Source organism: Sus scrofa, chromosome 6, assembly GCF_000003025.6.
Source record: "Sus scrofa isolate TJ Tabasco breed Duroc chromosome 6, Sscrofa11.1, whole genome shotgun sequence".
NCBI lineage: Eukaryota > Metazoa > Chordata > Mammalia > Artiodactyla > Suidae > Sus > Sus scrofa.
In genome coordinates, this window is record NC_010448.4 from 94,887,694 (window position 1) to 94,903,483 (window position 15,790).

At 42.3% G+C, this 15,790-nt stretch overlaps 1 protein-coding gene across 1 annotated transcript; it reads left to right on the forward strand.

The window, feature by feature from the left end:
* AKIRIN1 (akirin 1) lies at positions 3,716 to 15,007 on the forward strand. Its single transcript, NM_001128455.1, is given in 6 exon segments — positions 3,716 to 3,889; positions 3,892 to 3,992; positions 8,615 to 8,755; positions 11,769 to 11,903; positions 13,415 to 13,486; positions 14,760 to 15,007. Coding segments are annotated over 6 exon segments (579 nt in total). The 5' UTR covers positions 3,716 to 3,770; the 3' UTR covers positions 14,771 to 15,007.

Below are 15,790 nucleotides of genomic sequence, written 5' to 3' on the forward strand. Positions count from 1 at the left end.
AGTCAGGTTCATAACCCGCTGAGCCACAACGGGAACTCTGTAAATCATATTTAAACCCTTTTGTGGTCACCGTAATCCCTGAAGTGGCTTCCCACTGTTCTTCAGATCAAGGTAAAAAATCTCAGCGCCTACAGGCATTAAATGATCAGGCTCCTGCTTTCCACATCAGTTTTTTTCTCCCCTCACTCTGCATTCCTGCTCTGTCCCACAGCCACTGGAGGCTTCTTTTGATTCTTCAAACACGTTAACTTGACTTCGAACCTACAATCCCCTTGGTTTGGGATGTTCCATTTTCTCTTTGCTTAGTTAATTCCTAGCTCAAATGTCTCTTCAGAGAAGTCTTCACTGTTCTCCAAGACAGGTTAAGATCTCCACAGCAATCTTATAATATTTTGTCTTTTTCTTCACAGTATTTGTCACAGTTTTGTGATTATACATTTGTTGGAGTTCCCGTGGTGGCTCAGCGGGTTAAGAATCCAACTAGTATCCATGAGGATGTGGCTTTGATCCCTGGCCTTGTTCAGTGAGATAAAGGATCCAGCTGCCCTGAGCTGCAGCGTAGATCACAGATGCAGCTCAGATCCTGCATTGTTATGGTTGTGGCTGTGGCCAGCAGCTCAGGTCTGATTCAACTGCTAGCCTGGAAACTTCCATATGCCCTGGATGCAGCCCTAAAAAGACTAATAATAATAATAATAATAATAATAATATATTTGCTATCATTACGATTTAATGTCTACCATCTCTAACAGACTAGAAGCCCTAGGAAGGCAGGAACCATCTCTCTCTCTTTTTTTTCTTTTTAGGGCCCCACCTGCAGCATACGGAAGTTTCCAGGCTAGGGATGGAATTGGAGATGTAGCTGCCAGCCTAAGCCACAACCACAGCAATGCCAGATCTAAACCTTGTCTGAGACCTACACTGCAGCTCACAGCAACCCAGATCCTTAACCCATTGAGTGGGGCCAGGGATGGAACGCACATCCTTGTGGATATTAGTCAGATTCATTACCACTGAGCCACAATGGGAACTCCTGTACTTCTTTTTGTACCATAGTATCTTCAACCATGATACATACCACAGTGCCTAGTACATAGAAGGCAATTCGTAATGTATGTGTACATGTGTGACGGATCAAATGTCTGCATAGGCAAAGCAAAGCAGACCTGGACTGTGGTGACCTCATAAGGAGACATCATACTACGCAGCAGTCAGAACAGCTCATCTGCTTCCCTCAAGTACTTGTCTGTGGTTGGGCCACTGTCAACTGCAGCTTATAATAAGATATACCACCTACTTGTTTGGTTTCTGAATCATCTGAATCCACCCTCATTCAGCAATGTGGACTATCAGCTTCCAGGGACTGAAATAATGACCATTTATTCACTTGACCAATATTTATTCTGTGCCTACCCCTAATGTATTCAAACACTGTGCCCAGGATGGGGAAACATAAATTAATGAGGCCTGGTTATTCTCAAGGAATTTACAGTTTTGAAGTACAGTCAAATATATAAACGAATTATAACTTCCTGTTTTAAAACACCAATATTATAACTCATGATCAAAGTTTAAAGGATCACAGAGGAGTTTCTGTCGTGACTCAGTGGTTAACAAACCTGACTAGTATCCATGATACTAGTTCAATTCCTGGCCTCGCTCAGTGTGTTGAGGATCTGGCATTGCCAGAGCTGTGGTATAGGTTGCAGACGAAGCTTGGATCTGGCTATGGCTATGGTGTAGGCTGTATTTCCGATTGGACCCCTAACCTGGGAACCTCTATGCTGCAGGTGTGGCGCTAAAAAGGAAAAAAAAAAAAAAAAAAAAAGGGATCACGGAGAAGACAGTGACTATCAAAGCACTTAGTAAAACCCTGGCTAGAAGAAGTGCTATTTAGAATGATGACCCAGGGACACACTTTTCAAACCTTCTAAACTCTAACTTTGGGCCATTTTAAACCACAAGAAAGCAATTTGCTTGGGCCATATTAGACAAGCCCCTTATAAAATAACCATCCCTAGGTTGCTCTTACGTCCTTGGCTTTTATTGGACATAACAAGAAATGTCCATTTAAACAGTGCGTTTGCATTTGTTCAAACCTTCCTAATTACTTTATTACATCATTCATTGGTTTCTAATAAAGTCACATGAGAAAGTACCTTTAGAATGTAGTGTTATGAAAAAGACAACTATGGTCTGTCTCCTCTGATGAATTGATTCCTTTTAGATGACAAGATCTACTCAACATGTACTGTGTTTTCATTTTTGCCTTGGCAGCCAGGAAACCGAGAATTAAATTTCAAATTCAGGCATGTTTAACCCCAGAAGTGGTCTCCTTTTCTTTGGCCCTGATGTTCTAGTTCTAGTTTTTTAGCCTATTGTAAACCTTCTTTATGTCCTTGTAGAAAAGAATTGGTATAAAATAAACTTAACATTTGGTATTCTCAATCATTTTAGAATTATTTCTGCTACTTTTCAAAGATAAATGCAAAAACTTAATCTATGTTTGGACCTTAATAAAATTTGGAGAAATTGGAGGACAGAGAAAAGCAACAGAAGAGGGACAAAGAATGGAACATTCTCCAACTCAAATATTGGGGCACCCACCTATCTGGCATGAGGTCTATTAGAAGAGAGTATCTGAAATTTGGACTGTTTTGGAAAATCCCAGAGATAAGTTTAGGTAGACAGATCCCAGGAGTCATGGCCATTATTTAATATATAAGAATAGTTATATAAAGGTTTTAGTTTTTTTTTGGAGGACGGATCCCTTTGATGATCTCTTCAAAGCATTTGACCTGATTCCCAGTAATATACAGGCACATAGAGCCCCTGAAAGCAAAATCCTCCTGTTACCTATTTATCTTTCCAGAATATCAAAAGCACTTTACAGCTAGCAGTGCTGTAAAGAATTCAGATAGACCTGAGCACCTGGGCTGCCGGGTCAGATGGAGAGACTGGTAATTCAGCTACCAGCTGAAGTTCTTAACTCTGGCATCATTCTTGGATGATTTAAGCCAGAAGATTTTCTGTTTAACTATTTTGAGTAACAGACCACTTTGATGAGCTAATAAAGACATGGGTCGTCTACCCCCAAATACATTCACACACACACACACACACACACACACACACACACAATTTGCACATATTTCCATGGGGTTGGTGGATTTCCCACTCCATCCTCAGATCCTCAGTTCTGGTGAAGACTTTCCGGACTTGGTAAAATGCCCTTGCAGACCTTTCCGAATCACCTTTCCTCTTATCACGAGGACAAGAGCGGCCTGGATGTAAGGAAGTTATTGGACCGGGAGACACCTACCCCCACCGCCTCACGAGAGGCTCCTCCCATCTCTCCCCTCCCCCCAGGCCAGTGCGCGCAGGTGCGAAAACCTAAGGGGCCATTCGGCTCTAGAGCTCAGGAAGGTGGGGGGAGGATGGGACCACCGGAGCGGCAGAGGCGGGGGTGGGGGCCTTCCCGAGGTTGCTTGGTGACCAATCTCTCCGCCCAGGCCGTTCCATTTCCTCAGCAGGGGGCACCGAGGGCCGGAACCTTGCTGACTGGCTTCCCAGAGCGGCCCTCGTCCGGCTTCCCCCCCTCCGCTGAGTGGTGGCGAAGGCCTGTGACGTCACAGGAGGCGGGGCCATCACGGCTGCCGGGTGCTGGAGGCGCCATTGGAGCCGGCTAGGCTTGCAAGCTCCGCTGAGGAGCCGGAGGTTGGGCCGCAGTTACAGCCGCGTCCGCTCCCGGTTCCTGGTCCCTCCGCGGCATGGCGTGCGGGGCGACGTTGAAGCGGCCCATGGAGTTCGAAGCGGCGCTGCTGAGCCCCGGCTCCCCGAAGCGTCGGCGCTGCGCCCCTCTCCCCGGCCCCACTCCGGGCCTCAGGCCCCGGACGCCGAACCACCGCCGCCGCTGCTTCAGACCCAGACCCCGCTGCCGACTCTGCAGCAGCCCGCCCCTCCCGGCAGCGAGCGGCGCCTTCCAACCCCGGGTAACCTACGCTGCGGGTTTGGCAGGAAGCCAGGCCCAGGCATTTGGGGGGATGGGGAGGAAGGTCATGGACGCTAGGCTAATTCACTCGCGGACCCCTTCTTTGCCCTGAGAAAAGGGAACTGGGGTGCCCCTGGGCCTGGTCGCTTCCGGGGATGGGAGACAGCCGGGAGGGGTAGTGGGGCCACAGTGTCAGTTTTCGGTTTTCCTGGAGCTGTAGAGCCTAGAGGGGTGGGCAGCAGGAGGAAGATGGGAGTAACCCCGACCGCTGGGGGCCTGCCGGTCCCCGAAGCCCCTCCTGCCTCCGCTCCTGCACTGAGACGCCCTGCAGATCCAGTGGGCCGTGGAAAATTGGATTCTGCTCACGAACCCGGCCTTGAGGGTGTGGGGGTTGGCGGCGGGTTACGGGGAAGGGGCCTGAGTGCGTGCTGTGCAGCGCTGTTGGGTCGCTTGCAGGGAGAACCAGAAGTCTTTAGGGACCACAGGCCGCCGCCGAAGTCGCGGAATCCGATTTCAACCTGTTTCTAAGAGACTGGCCACGTTCTTTTATTGTATGGCTATTGTCTTGTACTATATGTGGCTTGAGATCTGTAGGTCGTTAGCTAGAATTTGAGAATCCTTAAACATACTAAGGTTCCGGAAGCAAGAATTTAACTATCCGGAACAGAGAGATTCTCTCCTTCAATAAGGGATTCCACAATGGCCGAGGAAAGGGGAGACCAGGTGTCCCAGTAAAGTAAAAAAGAAGAAGAAGAAGGAAAAAAAAACTCTAACTATTGTGCAGGAGTAGAGGGGAAAGTGCATCAGAATGAATATTTAGCAGTTTTCGAAAGGGTTCCCGGAAATGGGGGGGTGCTCAAAACTGGACTTTGGCAAAGTCATTTCTTTTTTGCGTACTTTCTCTAGCGTTAGCAAAACCTTGGGACTGCCTTAAAATCATTCTTAACCCATTTCAGTTACCAGTGTCTTTAGCCATTATTTCCTCCTCCCTTTGCATATTCACAATGCAGATATCTGGCCCTCATCCTCTCACGCCAGATCCCTGCATTTGCCAGCAAGGCTCTTTCCGAGGCGTGTATTCTTACTCATGTGTACCTCCTCTTTATCCTGACATTCAAAGGTTCTATCAACTATAACCATTTCTTACCTAGTCAGTCTTTTATACATTTTTTTTTTTTTTCCAAATCATGCCTTTACTTTTTTCCCCCTTATCCACTTGGCTGTGCCTGTATCCTTGGCTTTCATCACGGTGTTTTCATCTACTGTTTGCTTATCCAAATACAGTCATTTCTTGAAGTCTTCCATCATTACCTAACCTTGCCCCATGAGGAACTCTATTCTACTTCATATTCTCTGACCACTTAATGTTGCAAAGCCTTATGTACTGAGTGAAATAATGTTTGCAAAAGCTCTTTGTAAAGAGCCTTTCAAAAGCAGGAGATGTAGATGTCTTCTCAAAATGATATTTTTTTTCTTCCACTGCTCCTATAGATACCCAAGGATAGTCACATAATAATCTGCAAAAAATAATATTAATAATCACTCCTCTCCTGCAAAATAGAATTAATACTTGCCCCATCTATCTTGATGGATTTTTTGGTAAAAAATTGGATTTTATTTCTTCCTATACAGTCTTCTAGGCTAATTCTCTGGTGGTTCACAATACAGCAAACGCTTAATAAGTGACTCTTGAATGTATCTGGAAGCCAATATGGCAGAATGCTGAAATGGGGTTGCTGGGTTTTTTACCTTAAGATTTAATTTTTGCTTAGATTTCCTGGTCATTTTATGTGAAAATAATTTATTTAAAATATTCTTTGTAAAGATTGATCGTTTATGTTTCATAATGGTGACTGGATTATAGTTCTGTCATGAAAGAAGCAGTGAATTGATGCTTTGGCTTAAGTGAAAGATGCTTTCTGTATTTAAAGGAAGAATGAGGAGGAAATATTAGTTGCTGTACAAATAGAATAAAGCCAATTAATAGATAAACGAATTTAAAAATCAGTGACTTTATTTTAAAATATCCTAGTTGTTAAGAGTTGTAAAGTTCTCTCAGAAATGGTCAAGAAACTGTTTTTATGTCACTTAAAAAAAAAAAGATATGCATCATAGCACTTTTTGTGAAAGAGCCTATAAAAAAAATTAATCCTTTTATTGCTTAAAGGAGCCAGGTGGATACCAGGCATGGAAGGGGCCTGCTGACCTCTGGGAGATATTTGTAAATATGGAGTGAATGTAGATGCAAAGCAGTTAATTGAGCATGACTTGAGGGATGGAGAATAACTTCCAGAAAGAGATAGCATTTTAGTTGGGTCTTTAATAATGTTGGGGGAAGAGATAGCCCTTGTTCAAGCAAAGAAAAACTGCTTGAGCAGGCCAGAAAAACACAGATTAAGGAAAAGGTAGTTTAATGCAACTGGGTTGTAGTGGGAAATGGAACTGGAAAAATAATTTGGGGCTGAGTTTTGGAAGGCATGGAATACCATCCTCAAAAGTTTAAATTTAGTCTGTAGCAGCTAGGTACCATTGTAGAATTTTAAGGATGGGTTTAGTCTGATAAAATCTGGAAGCCCAAGCTCTAATAATGGGAGGCAAGATTAAAATTATTCACTGTTAAAGAAATTTGCATTTTAATGTTTTATGTGGCCTTCTTAGGAAGAAAGCCACAGCTACTTTATTTTTTTCCTGTGCATACTATGCTTAGATTCTTGGACTTGCTAGTACTTCTACCAGGTTTAAAGTTGTATCTTTCCATTTGTTCACTTAGCTGTACAGGAGGCAGTTAGAAGTTTATCAAAGACCTTCTGTTCTCATGAGCATTGTCCTCATACTTGTCCTTTCTTGTTTCAAGTCTTTGCAGTTTCTAACATCCTTGTATTGATTCTGGCAAGTATGTGCTTGGAGAAGAATACATTTTAAAGATGAAGCAGAGACTTCATAAATTCAGGAATCTAAAATATGGGCTTCCTAGCATTCTGAAAGGAAAGCTTTGCTAATCCATCATGGTTCCAGTGTTCAGGCTGAGTGTTCTGGAGTTAGCTATGTGTAGAGCTACTTTGAGTTCATATGAGCCCCTGGGCTGTACCATCACTTGTTCTGGCATTGTTAATATTTTTGGTGTTGATCCTCACAACTTTATTGTATAAGCATTGAACATTTGTTTTAACACCTTTTTTTTTTTTTTTTTTTGTCCTTTTGCCATTTCTTGGGCTGCTTCCGCGACACATGGAGGTTCCCAGGCGATGGGTCTAATTGGAGCTGAAGCCACCGGCCTACGACACAGCCACAGTAACGCCGGATCGTTAACCCACTGAGCAAGGGCAGGGATCGAACCCGAAACCTCATGGTTCCTAGTTGGATTCGTTAACCACTGCGCCACGACAGGAACTCCTGAACATTTGTTTTAGACTGAAGATCCCAAATGACTTCGCAAGGTCATAGTCATAGCTAGGAAGAAGCAAAATAGCATTATTAATTAACACTTCCCACGCCCATTTTAAACAATATGGTTATAGGGCGTTCCCTTTGTGGCTCTGCAGTTAACAAAACTAACATCCATGAGGACGCAGGTTCGATCCCTGGCCCCTCACTCAGTGGGTTAAGGATCCAGCATTGCCATGAGCTGTGGTGTAGGTCTCAGACCCAGCTTGGATCCTGAGTTGCAGTGGTTATGGTGTAGGCCAGCAGCCGTAGCTCTGATTAGACCCCTAGCCTGGGAACCTCCATATGCCACGGGTGCGGCCCTAAAAAGACAGAAGACAAGTGTGTGTGTGTGTGTGTGTGTATGATTATAGCGAACTATACATCAGTATAGTGTGCGTGTGGGGGGGTGATACAATTTCCTGTTTTTTGTTTTTTTTTTTATAAGGAGACTTTATTATCTGGAAAGTGAATACATCACAAAAAAATCCAAAGAACTTCAAAACCACATCCTTCCAGATTTTGTGTTGTCCCTAGGAGTGGCCTGAAAGGTGTTTAGTGATTTGCAGGTCCTAGACTCCCTTTAATAGCATTAGCAAATTTGGTTTATTTTTATCTTTAAACAGAATAGTACTCTGAATGCTGCCAAATATTGCCTCTTGTATGAAGAGTCAGAAAATCCTTTTTTAAGTCCTAACTATCAATTCCAAGCAATAATCTTCCCTTGGTCAATGTCCAGGCTATGAACAGTACAGTTTCTGCTGTCCTCTTCCCCAAAGATCTTGAATCCCAAATGGGACAAGAATTTCATTGTTAAAAGACCTTGGGTGGTAAGAGACTCATTCCTAATACCCTAGTTTGTGAAATTGTGCAACGCAAAGGAGATAAAAAAAATAGCACCTTATTAGGTGAAGGATGGTTTTGTTTGTTACTCTAAGTTATCCTAGTTAATCCTACAGCAAACTGCAAATCTGGTCTTCATTCTCTCAGGAAAACAAGCAAAGGGTGGCTTATGCCAACGTAGCAGCTACCTTCTCTATTGTTGAAATAATGGGAATAGGAAGAAAGACTTTGCGGGTTATAGGAGTGTTTATTCCCGTATAAACACTTTTCTTGTTAACATAACATGGGAGGAGGGACAAGAAGCTTGAAGAAATGACGCAATAAAGTGAATGCTCAAGTGTTTTTCTTTTTTACTAGAGCAAATTTTTCAGAACATAAAACAAGAATATAGTCGTTATCAAAGGTGGAGACATTTAGAAGTTGTTCTTAATCAGAGTGAAGCTTGTACTTCGGAAAGTCAGCCTCACTCCTCAGCACTTACAGCACCTAGTTCTCCAGGTAAGCATGGTTTAGTGTGCACATCCATTTAAGAGTTTGTTAATGGTAATTAAAATGATAGTTTCCTAAACCAGAATTAATTTCATCTAAAGTAATAAAATTGGTAAAGTGTGTGTATTGTATTACTCCTTAAAGGTGCTTTTAAAACCATAGTCATGAAATTACAAAAAACCTTAGATTTAATTGGGCATCTGTCCATCCCATTTAAGAATATTTTGTATAACTGCAATATCTAATACCACCATAGGCACTAGCCATATGTAGCTATTTAATGTTAAAATACTTCAATTTAATAAAATTTTAATGTAATTCTCAGTTGCATTAGCCAAATTCCAAGTGCTTAGTAGCCATATGTAGTTGTTGTATTAGCACTATGTAACGTTTCCATCAGTGGAGAAGGTTGTGTGACAGCGTTGCTCCATAACATTGACAGGTGGTCAGAAGGGATGTGCTCAAAAATAGTTCAGCCACAAGTCTTGCCTGCCATATCCCTACAAATAGTCAACAGACCAAGGCTCAAACATTGCCACTGTGGTGAACTCTGTCTGCTTTAACAGTAAAGGAGTTTATTTCCTCATAGAATATTCTACTTTATAACAGTTCTAAGAATTAAAAATCACCCTGGTTAAAACTTGTCCTTTTACGGAACACAAACTGACATTGTCCAGGAGCTAGGGGAGTGGGGTATGGGGAAAAATTGCTTAATGGGTGAGGGGTGTTACTTTGGAGTGGTGGAAGTATTTTGAAACTAGATAGAGGTGGTGGTTGTACAACACTGTGACTATGCTAAATGCCACGAATTGTTCGCTTTTAAAATGATTCATTTTGGAAACAAATCTGATTAGTATCCATGAGATTGCGGGTTTGATCCCTGGTTCTTGCTCAGTGGGTTAGTGATCCGGCGTTGCCATGAGCCTGTGGCATAGGTCACAGACATGGCTTGGATCTCTCATGGCTGTGGCTGTGGCTGTGGCCACAGCTATAGCCAGCAGCTATAGCTCGGATGATTTGACCCCTGGTCTGGGAACTTCCATATGCTGCAGGTGCTGCCCTAAAAAGCGAAAAATAAAAAATAATTAAGTAAAATGATTCATTTTTTTTTTTTTTTTTTTTTGCTATTTCTTTGGGCTGCTTCCTGCAGCATATGGAGGTTCCCAGGCTAGGGGTCTAATCGGAGCTGTAGCTCCCAGCCTACGCCAGAGGCACAGCAACGCAGGATCCGAGCCGCGTCTGCAACCTACACCACAGCTCACGGCAACGCAGGATCGTTAACCCACTGAGCAAGGGCAGGGACCGAACCCGCAACCTCATGGTTCCTAGTCGGATTCGTTAACCACTGCGCCACGACGGGAACTCCAAATGATTCATTTTATGTGAACTTCAGCTCAAATAATTTTTTTGTTCTGGGCCATGCCCATGGCATGCGAAAGTTCCCAGGCCAGGGATCAAATCCAAGCAGAAGCTGCAGCCTGCTCCACAGCTGCAACAACACCAGATCCTAAACCCAGTGCATCAGGCTGAGGATTGAATCTGCGCCTCAAGAGAGAGAAGCCAGACCATTAACCCATTGTGCCACAGTGGGAACTCCTCAAATAATTTTTTTTTTTAATTGTCATAACCCAAAGGTCTTGGCTTAGGGAACAAAACCCTTTCTGATTCATTGCTGTTGCACATACATAAGTGAGAGATCTTTCAGTGGTTATATCTAGCAAGTGTCTCCTTAGCATTCTCTTGGGATTTTAGTAATATCATTTTGAAGTAATGAAATATGTTATGGGTAGAGAAACAATTACAAATAATTACTGGCTAGATGTTTTGCGGGTTTCATTTGTAGAGAAAAAAAATTGGTATAAGCAAGAAATGATTTGTTTCAGGGTATTAACTGGTTTGTAGACTAAGACGGCTGAAGAAACAGATACCAGGCTGAGCTTTGAGGAAAACAGAACTGGGCCACCAATGGAGCTACTGTCTTTATCATGATCAGGAAGCTAATTTCCATGTTTTCTGGCATCTCAGTGGATATTTTGGTTTCCAGCTATAATTTTACAAACGTTGCATTTTTCTCAACCTAGTTTCAAAAGGGACCAAGGATGAGACATGCTGTGCCTAATTATCTCCTTCATTCATACGGCAATGACTTGGCTAACGGTTTTTTATATTGGATAAGTCACTTAGTCTCCTAAGTGTCAAACTCCTATTTCTTATCAAAATCACCAAGCCCTACCCCAGAAATAAAGCAAAATATGTATATTTTTGTTGTTAATTATGATCCACCATCTTGATTAATGATCTTGATTAAATAGGTCTAAATGATCTTCAAGGATATAGGTAGCTCTCATACTGTGAATCTGCTTTCTCTAATCCAGACTAGAAGCTTTATATCAGCTTTAACATTTTGGTTATTGTCCATTACCAGGTGAACATGGGCTCAGATAGTTAGGTCAGCAGAACTATTTTTCTGTGTGTGTATCAGATAGCACACCTAGATACACTTTTCCTCCTTCTCAGTTTGCTTTTGGCCTTGCTTTGTAAAACAAATGTCAGAATCTCAGAAAAATTGGTGGAATTATTCCATGTAGAATAGTGGAAAATATATATATGTGTGTGTGTGTGTGTGTGTGTGTGTGTATATATATATATACACATATATATATATACATATATATATATATATATATATATATATATATATAGTCTTTTTAGGGGCACATCTGCAGCATATGGAGGTTCCCCAGGCTAGGGGTTGAATCAGAGCTACAGCTGCTGGCCTGCACCACAGCCACAGCAACTCTGGATCTGAGCTGCATCTGTAACCTATACCACAGCACATGGCAACGCCAGATCCTTAACCCACTGAGCGAGGCCAGGATTCGTTAACCACTAAGCTTTGACGGGAACTCTGGAAAATATTTTTTTAAAAAACAGCTTTTATATCCTAGGATTTTGCATAGTTACTAATTCAGAACCATAGAGCTAGAATGTATTATATAAACTAGATTTGTCTTTTGGCCAGGTTCCTCCTGGATGAAGAAGGACCAGCCCACCTTTACCCTCCGACAGGTTGGGATAATATGTGAGCGTCTCTTAAAAGACTATGAAGATAAAATTCGGGAGGAGTATGAGCAAATCCTCAATACCAAACTAGCAGGTAGGCCGAGGCCGTGGCTATGCCGTTGTTGATAGGGTTCAGTAAGGATTAACCCCAGTTAAGTAAATAGTAATTTAGAAAAAGCTTAAGACTTCATGAAGAAGTTTTAATGAATTGTAAGTACTATGTTGCTCTTTTGGATTCTAAACATTTTATGTATACATCCTACAGAAGGACTTTCTCATTTACATTTCAGAAACAAGATGAGCCAGGTTTTTCTTTTAAGAATTTTCCATCTGAATAAAGGCATTGAGTAGGTTATTCAGGGTAGCTGGTGGATAAACAGGTGGTTGGGATCCTGCTAACCTCCCAACAGGTGTCTGGAGGAGCAGAGTGTAGTCAACATATTCATACTTCCTCGTGGGAGTCAAGTCAGGCATCCTGTGATTTAGAGGTGCTTTAAAGTCTGAAAAGCACAGCTCAGGCTAGAACAAAGAGAGTGATTAGTGATGGCAGTAATTAGAGCCTTTTGTGAAAGGAAGGGATCTAAATCAGGGATAGAATGGAGTACCTGTTCAGTTAGAGAGATTTTTAGGCAGCAACTTCCTGTAACAGTACTGTTTCCTCATCTGGTGACCCACACCACAGAATGTTACTAGATTGGCTTTCAATTTGAGAACTGTTGGGTTAACAACAGAGTTAAATGGGTTTCTTTATAGTAGAACTTTTTTGATCCTTTGATACACTAATACTGTGGGAGTGTTTTATTTGCTTTTTAGGGCCGAACCAGCGGCATATGGAGGTTCCCAGCCTAGGGGGTCTAATTGGAGCTGTAGCTGCTGGCCTACACCACAGCTCATGGCAATGCCGGATCCTTAGCCCACTGAGCAAGGCCCAGGATTGAACCTTTGTCCTCGTGGATGCTAGTCAGATTGGTTAACTGCTGAGCCACGACAGGAACTCCAATATTGTGTGTTATAAGAATAAGCTGTATAGTGTGTCATTCCCCTCTTCTACCCCGACCCCAAGATTATTTAGACCAGCTGGCTCTAAGTCACTTCTGTGTTCATGGATGTCAGACTACCTTCTGTCTTTCTACTGAGTTTCCCTTCAGAAGATTCTTCTGTGGAACTGTCTGCATTTGGGTTGTATGGCATTTTTTTTAGCTTTCTAGCCATCCCACCTCTATGACTCATTGCGTATGTTGAAACTTACAGCAAGGATAGAATTGCAGAAAAGAGCTTCAAGCTTCATGTCAATAGAGAAAACTAAAATTTGCTGGCTTATAGTCGTGAGCACAGCTCTCTGTCCTGGGAAGTCATTAGTGGGAGATGGAGTTACAGCAGGCATGATTATTAGGAGAATGCTAGAGATGATCAGCAATCAAACCTAGGAGCCAGGGATTTGGCTTTGGGACCTACGAAAAAGGAACAGATCTCAGAGTGACACATTATAAGGAGGGCCTGAGTGGATAATATAAACTGGGAAGCTGGTTGTGATCCTGACACTTGATTCTTGAAAAACCGGGGGAGAGTTTCTGGGGGTAGTATATACTGTCTTTCCCCTCACAGAACAATATGAATCTTTTGTGAAATTCACACATGATCAGATTATGCGACGATATGGGACAAGGCCTACAAGCTGTAAGTATTGCCAAGTTTTTCACTGAATTTTTTAATTTCCAAGAGCAAGATTTTTGACACTGAGTACCTTGTCTCCTGAGAGCAAAAAGCCCCAGTGAATTAAAATAGGTAACTTTTTGTTTAAGGGATGCACCTGTCACATATGGAAGTTACCAGACTAGGGTTCGAATTGGAGCTACAGCTGCTGGCCTACACCACAGCCACAGCAGTGCTGGATCTGGGCTGCATCTGCGACTTACACTGCAGCTTACAGCAATGCCAGCTCCTTAACCCACTGAGCGAGGCCAACGATGGAATCTGCATCCTCATGGGTACTGGTCGGGTTTGTAACATGCTGAGCCACAGTGGGAACTCTAAAATAAATAACATTTAAAGAATACTTATATGCCTGACACTGTGCTAATAAGCCCTTTAAATCCTCAGGAAATTTATTTTATCCACAGTTACCCTATGGGGGAGGAACTATTGTTAGTCCCATTTTACAGGTAAGGATAGCACTTAAAGAAGTTAAATAATTTGTCCAGGCCCATGTAGCTAGTGGTTCAGGGATTGAAACCCAGATAGTCTGATTTTGGTGCCAGTTTGTTTATTATCTGGCTTTTTCCTCGGAAAGGTATTTTCTTTCTCTTTTTCTTTTTTTTTTTTTTTGCTCTTTAGGGCGGCACCAGCGGCATATGGAGGTTCCTAGGCTAAGGGTCTAATCAGAGCTGTAGCTGTTGGCCTACACCACAGTCATGGCAATGCCAGATCCTTAACCCACAGAGCGAGGTCAGGGATCAAACCTGAAATCTCATGGTTCCTAGTCAGATTCATTTCCACTACACCATGAAGGGAACTCCAAAAAGGTATTTTTCAATTGTTGGTTTATTTCTTTTCTTTTTAGGACATTTTTATTTATTTATTTTGTTTCTTGGCTGCACTGCAACACATGGAGTTCTCAGGCCAGGGATCAGATTCAAGCGGCAATTGCAAACCATGCCACAGCTGCAGCAATGCTGGATCCTTAACCCACTGTGTCAGGCCAGGGATCAAACTTGCGTCCAATTGTTCCATACGCACTGCCAATCCTGTTGTGCCACAGCAGGAACTCCTCAGTCATTAATTTAATTCTGAACATCTTGCAACTACCAGCTATTCAAAACCTAAATTATAGGTATATATGTAAACTGAATGTGAGTCAGGTTTCATATCCTCCATACTGTTTCTCACATTTACCGTTAGTTCATGTTAAATAGTATTCTTATACTCTTTTGTTTTTATTCCTAATTTATAGATGTGTCCTGAAGCTTTCTTGCATATCTGGGTACCAGGTTTGACCTCAAGAGATGGCTGCTGTACACTTTTTGCAACTGGTTTGATATCACATTTCAGCTCCAACTTTGCATCCTGAGAACACTTAAACGTTTCTGCAGGTCCATTTTATACAACTTGAAAGACCTTAAAACTTTCTGGTTGCCACAAGCATATCTTTCTTTTCTGCTCATCCAATAAACAGCTGTGCCCTACTGTGATAGATTTTCCAAACAAAAATACCTGGAGCAGCAGTTTAGCAAAATATGCCCTCAGTGGCACTCAACAAATGGAGTTTCCCCAAGCACAGTTCTGTAAGAAGTGTGTGTGAGAGTGTGTGTATATGTATGTATGTGTATTTTAAGTTATTATTTGTATCGTGCAAATTTTTTTGATCTTGGGGATTCTGGCTGTGAATTTGATGCACGACAATTATGGTTAAAAACATTTGCTTGGTCTACAGAAGATCATTAATGTTTTGTGACCATATAAGTTGTAACAGTGGATTGTTTAATGTGTAGGTATTATTGTTAAATACAGGGACTGTTTCCAGGCACAGAACATGAATCATAAGTTAGGATGGACATTAGATGTGATTATGATGACATAGCAAAGGTCTGTGGTCCTAGGTCTATAAATGCGTGGTAAGTTGTTAGAACAAACCAGAGATAGGCCATTTGATACATGACTCTGCCTAGCCGTGTTAGAAAATTACTTTGACTCCAAGCCTTAAAATACCCACATGGAGTCTGTGCTCACCTCATTCACACAAGGAGCTCCCGGGATACTGAACCTCTAAGAAGAAAAAGTCTTCTGGAGCGGGAGCATCAGGGTTATGCTTGGGAGCATAATAGGTGAGCACGGGGCTGGGCCAGGCCCCAGAGACACTGCTACTTGGGAGGAGCCACTTAACCTTTGTACCAGTTATTAAAAATAGAATTTGGATCCTTTGGTCAGGTTCCCCCAAATTCTTTTAAGAGGTGTCCATGTTCAACTGCTTGAGCTTTGTTTTGG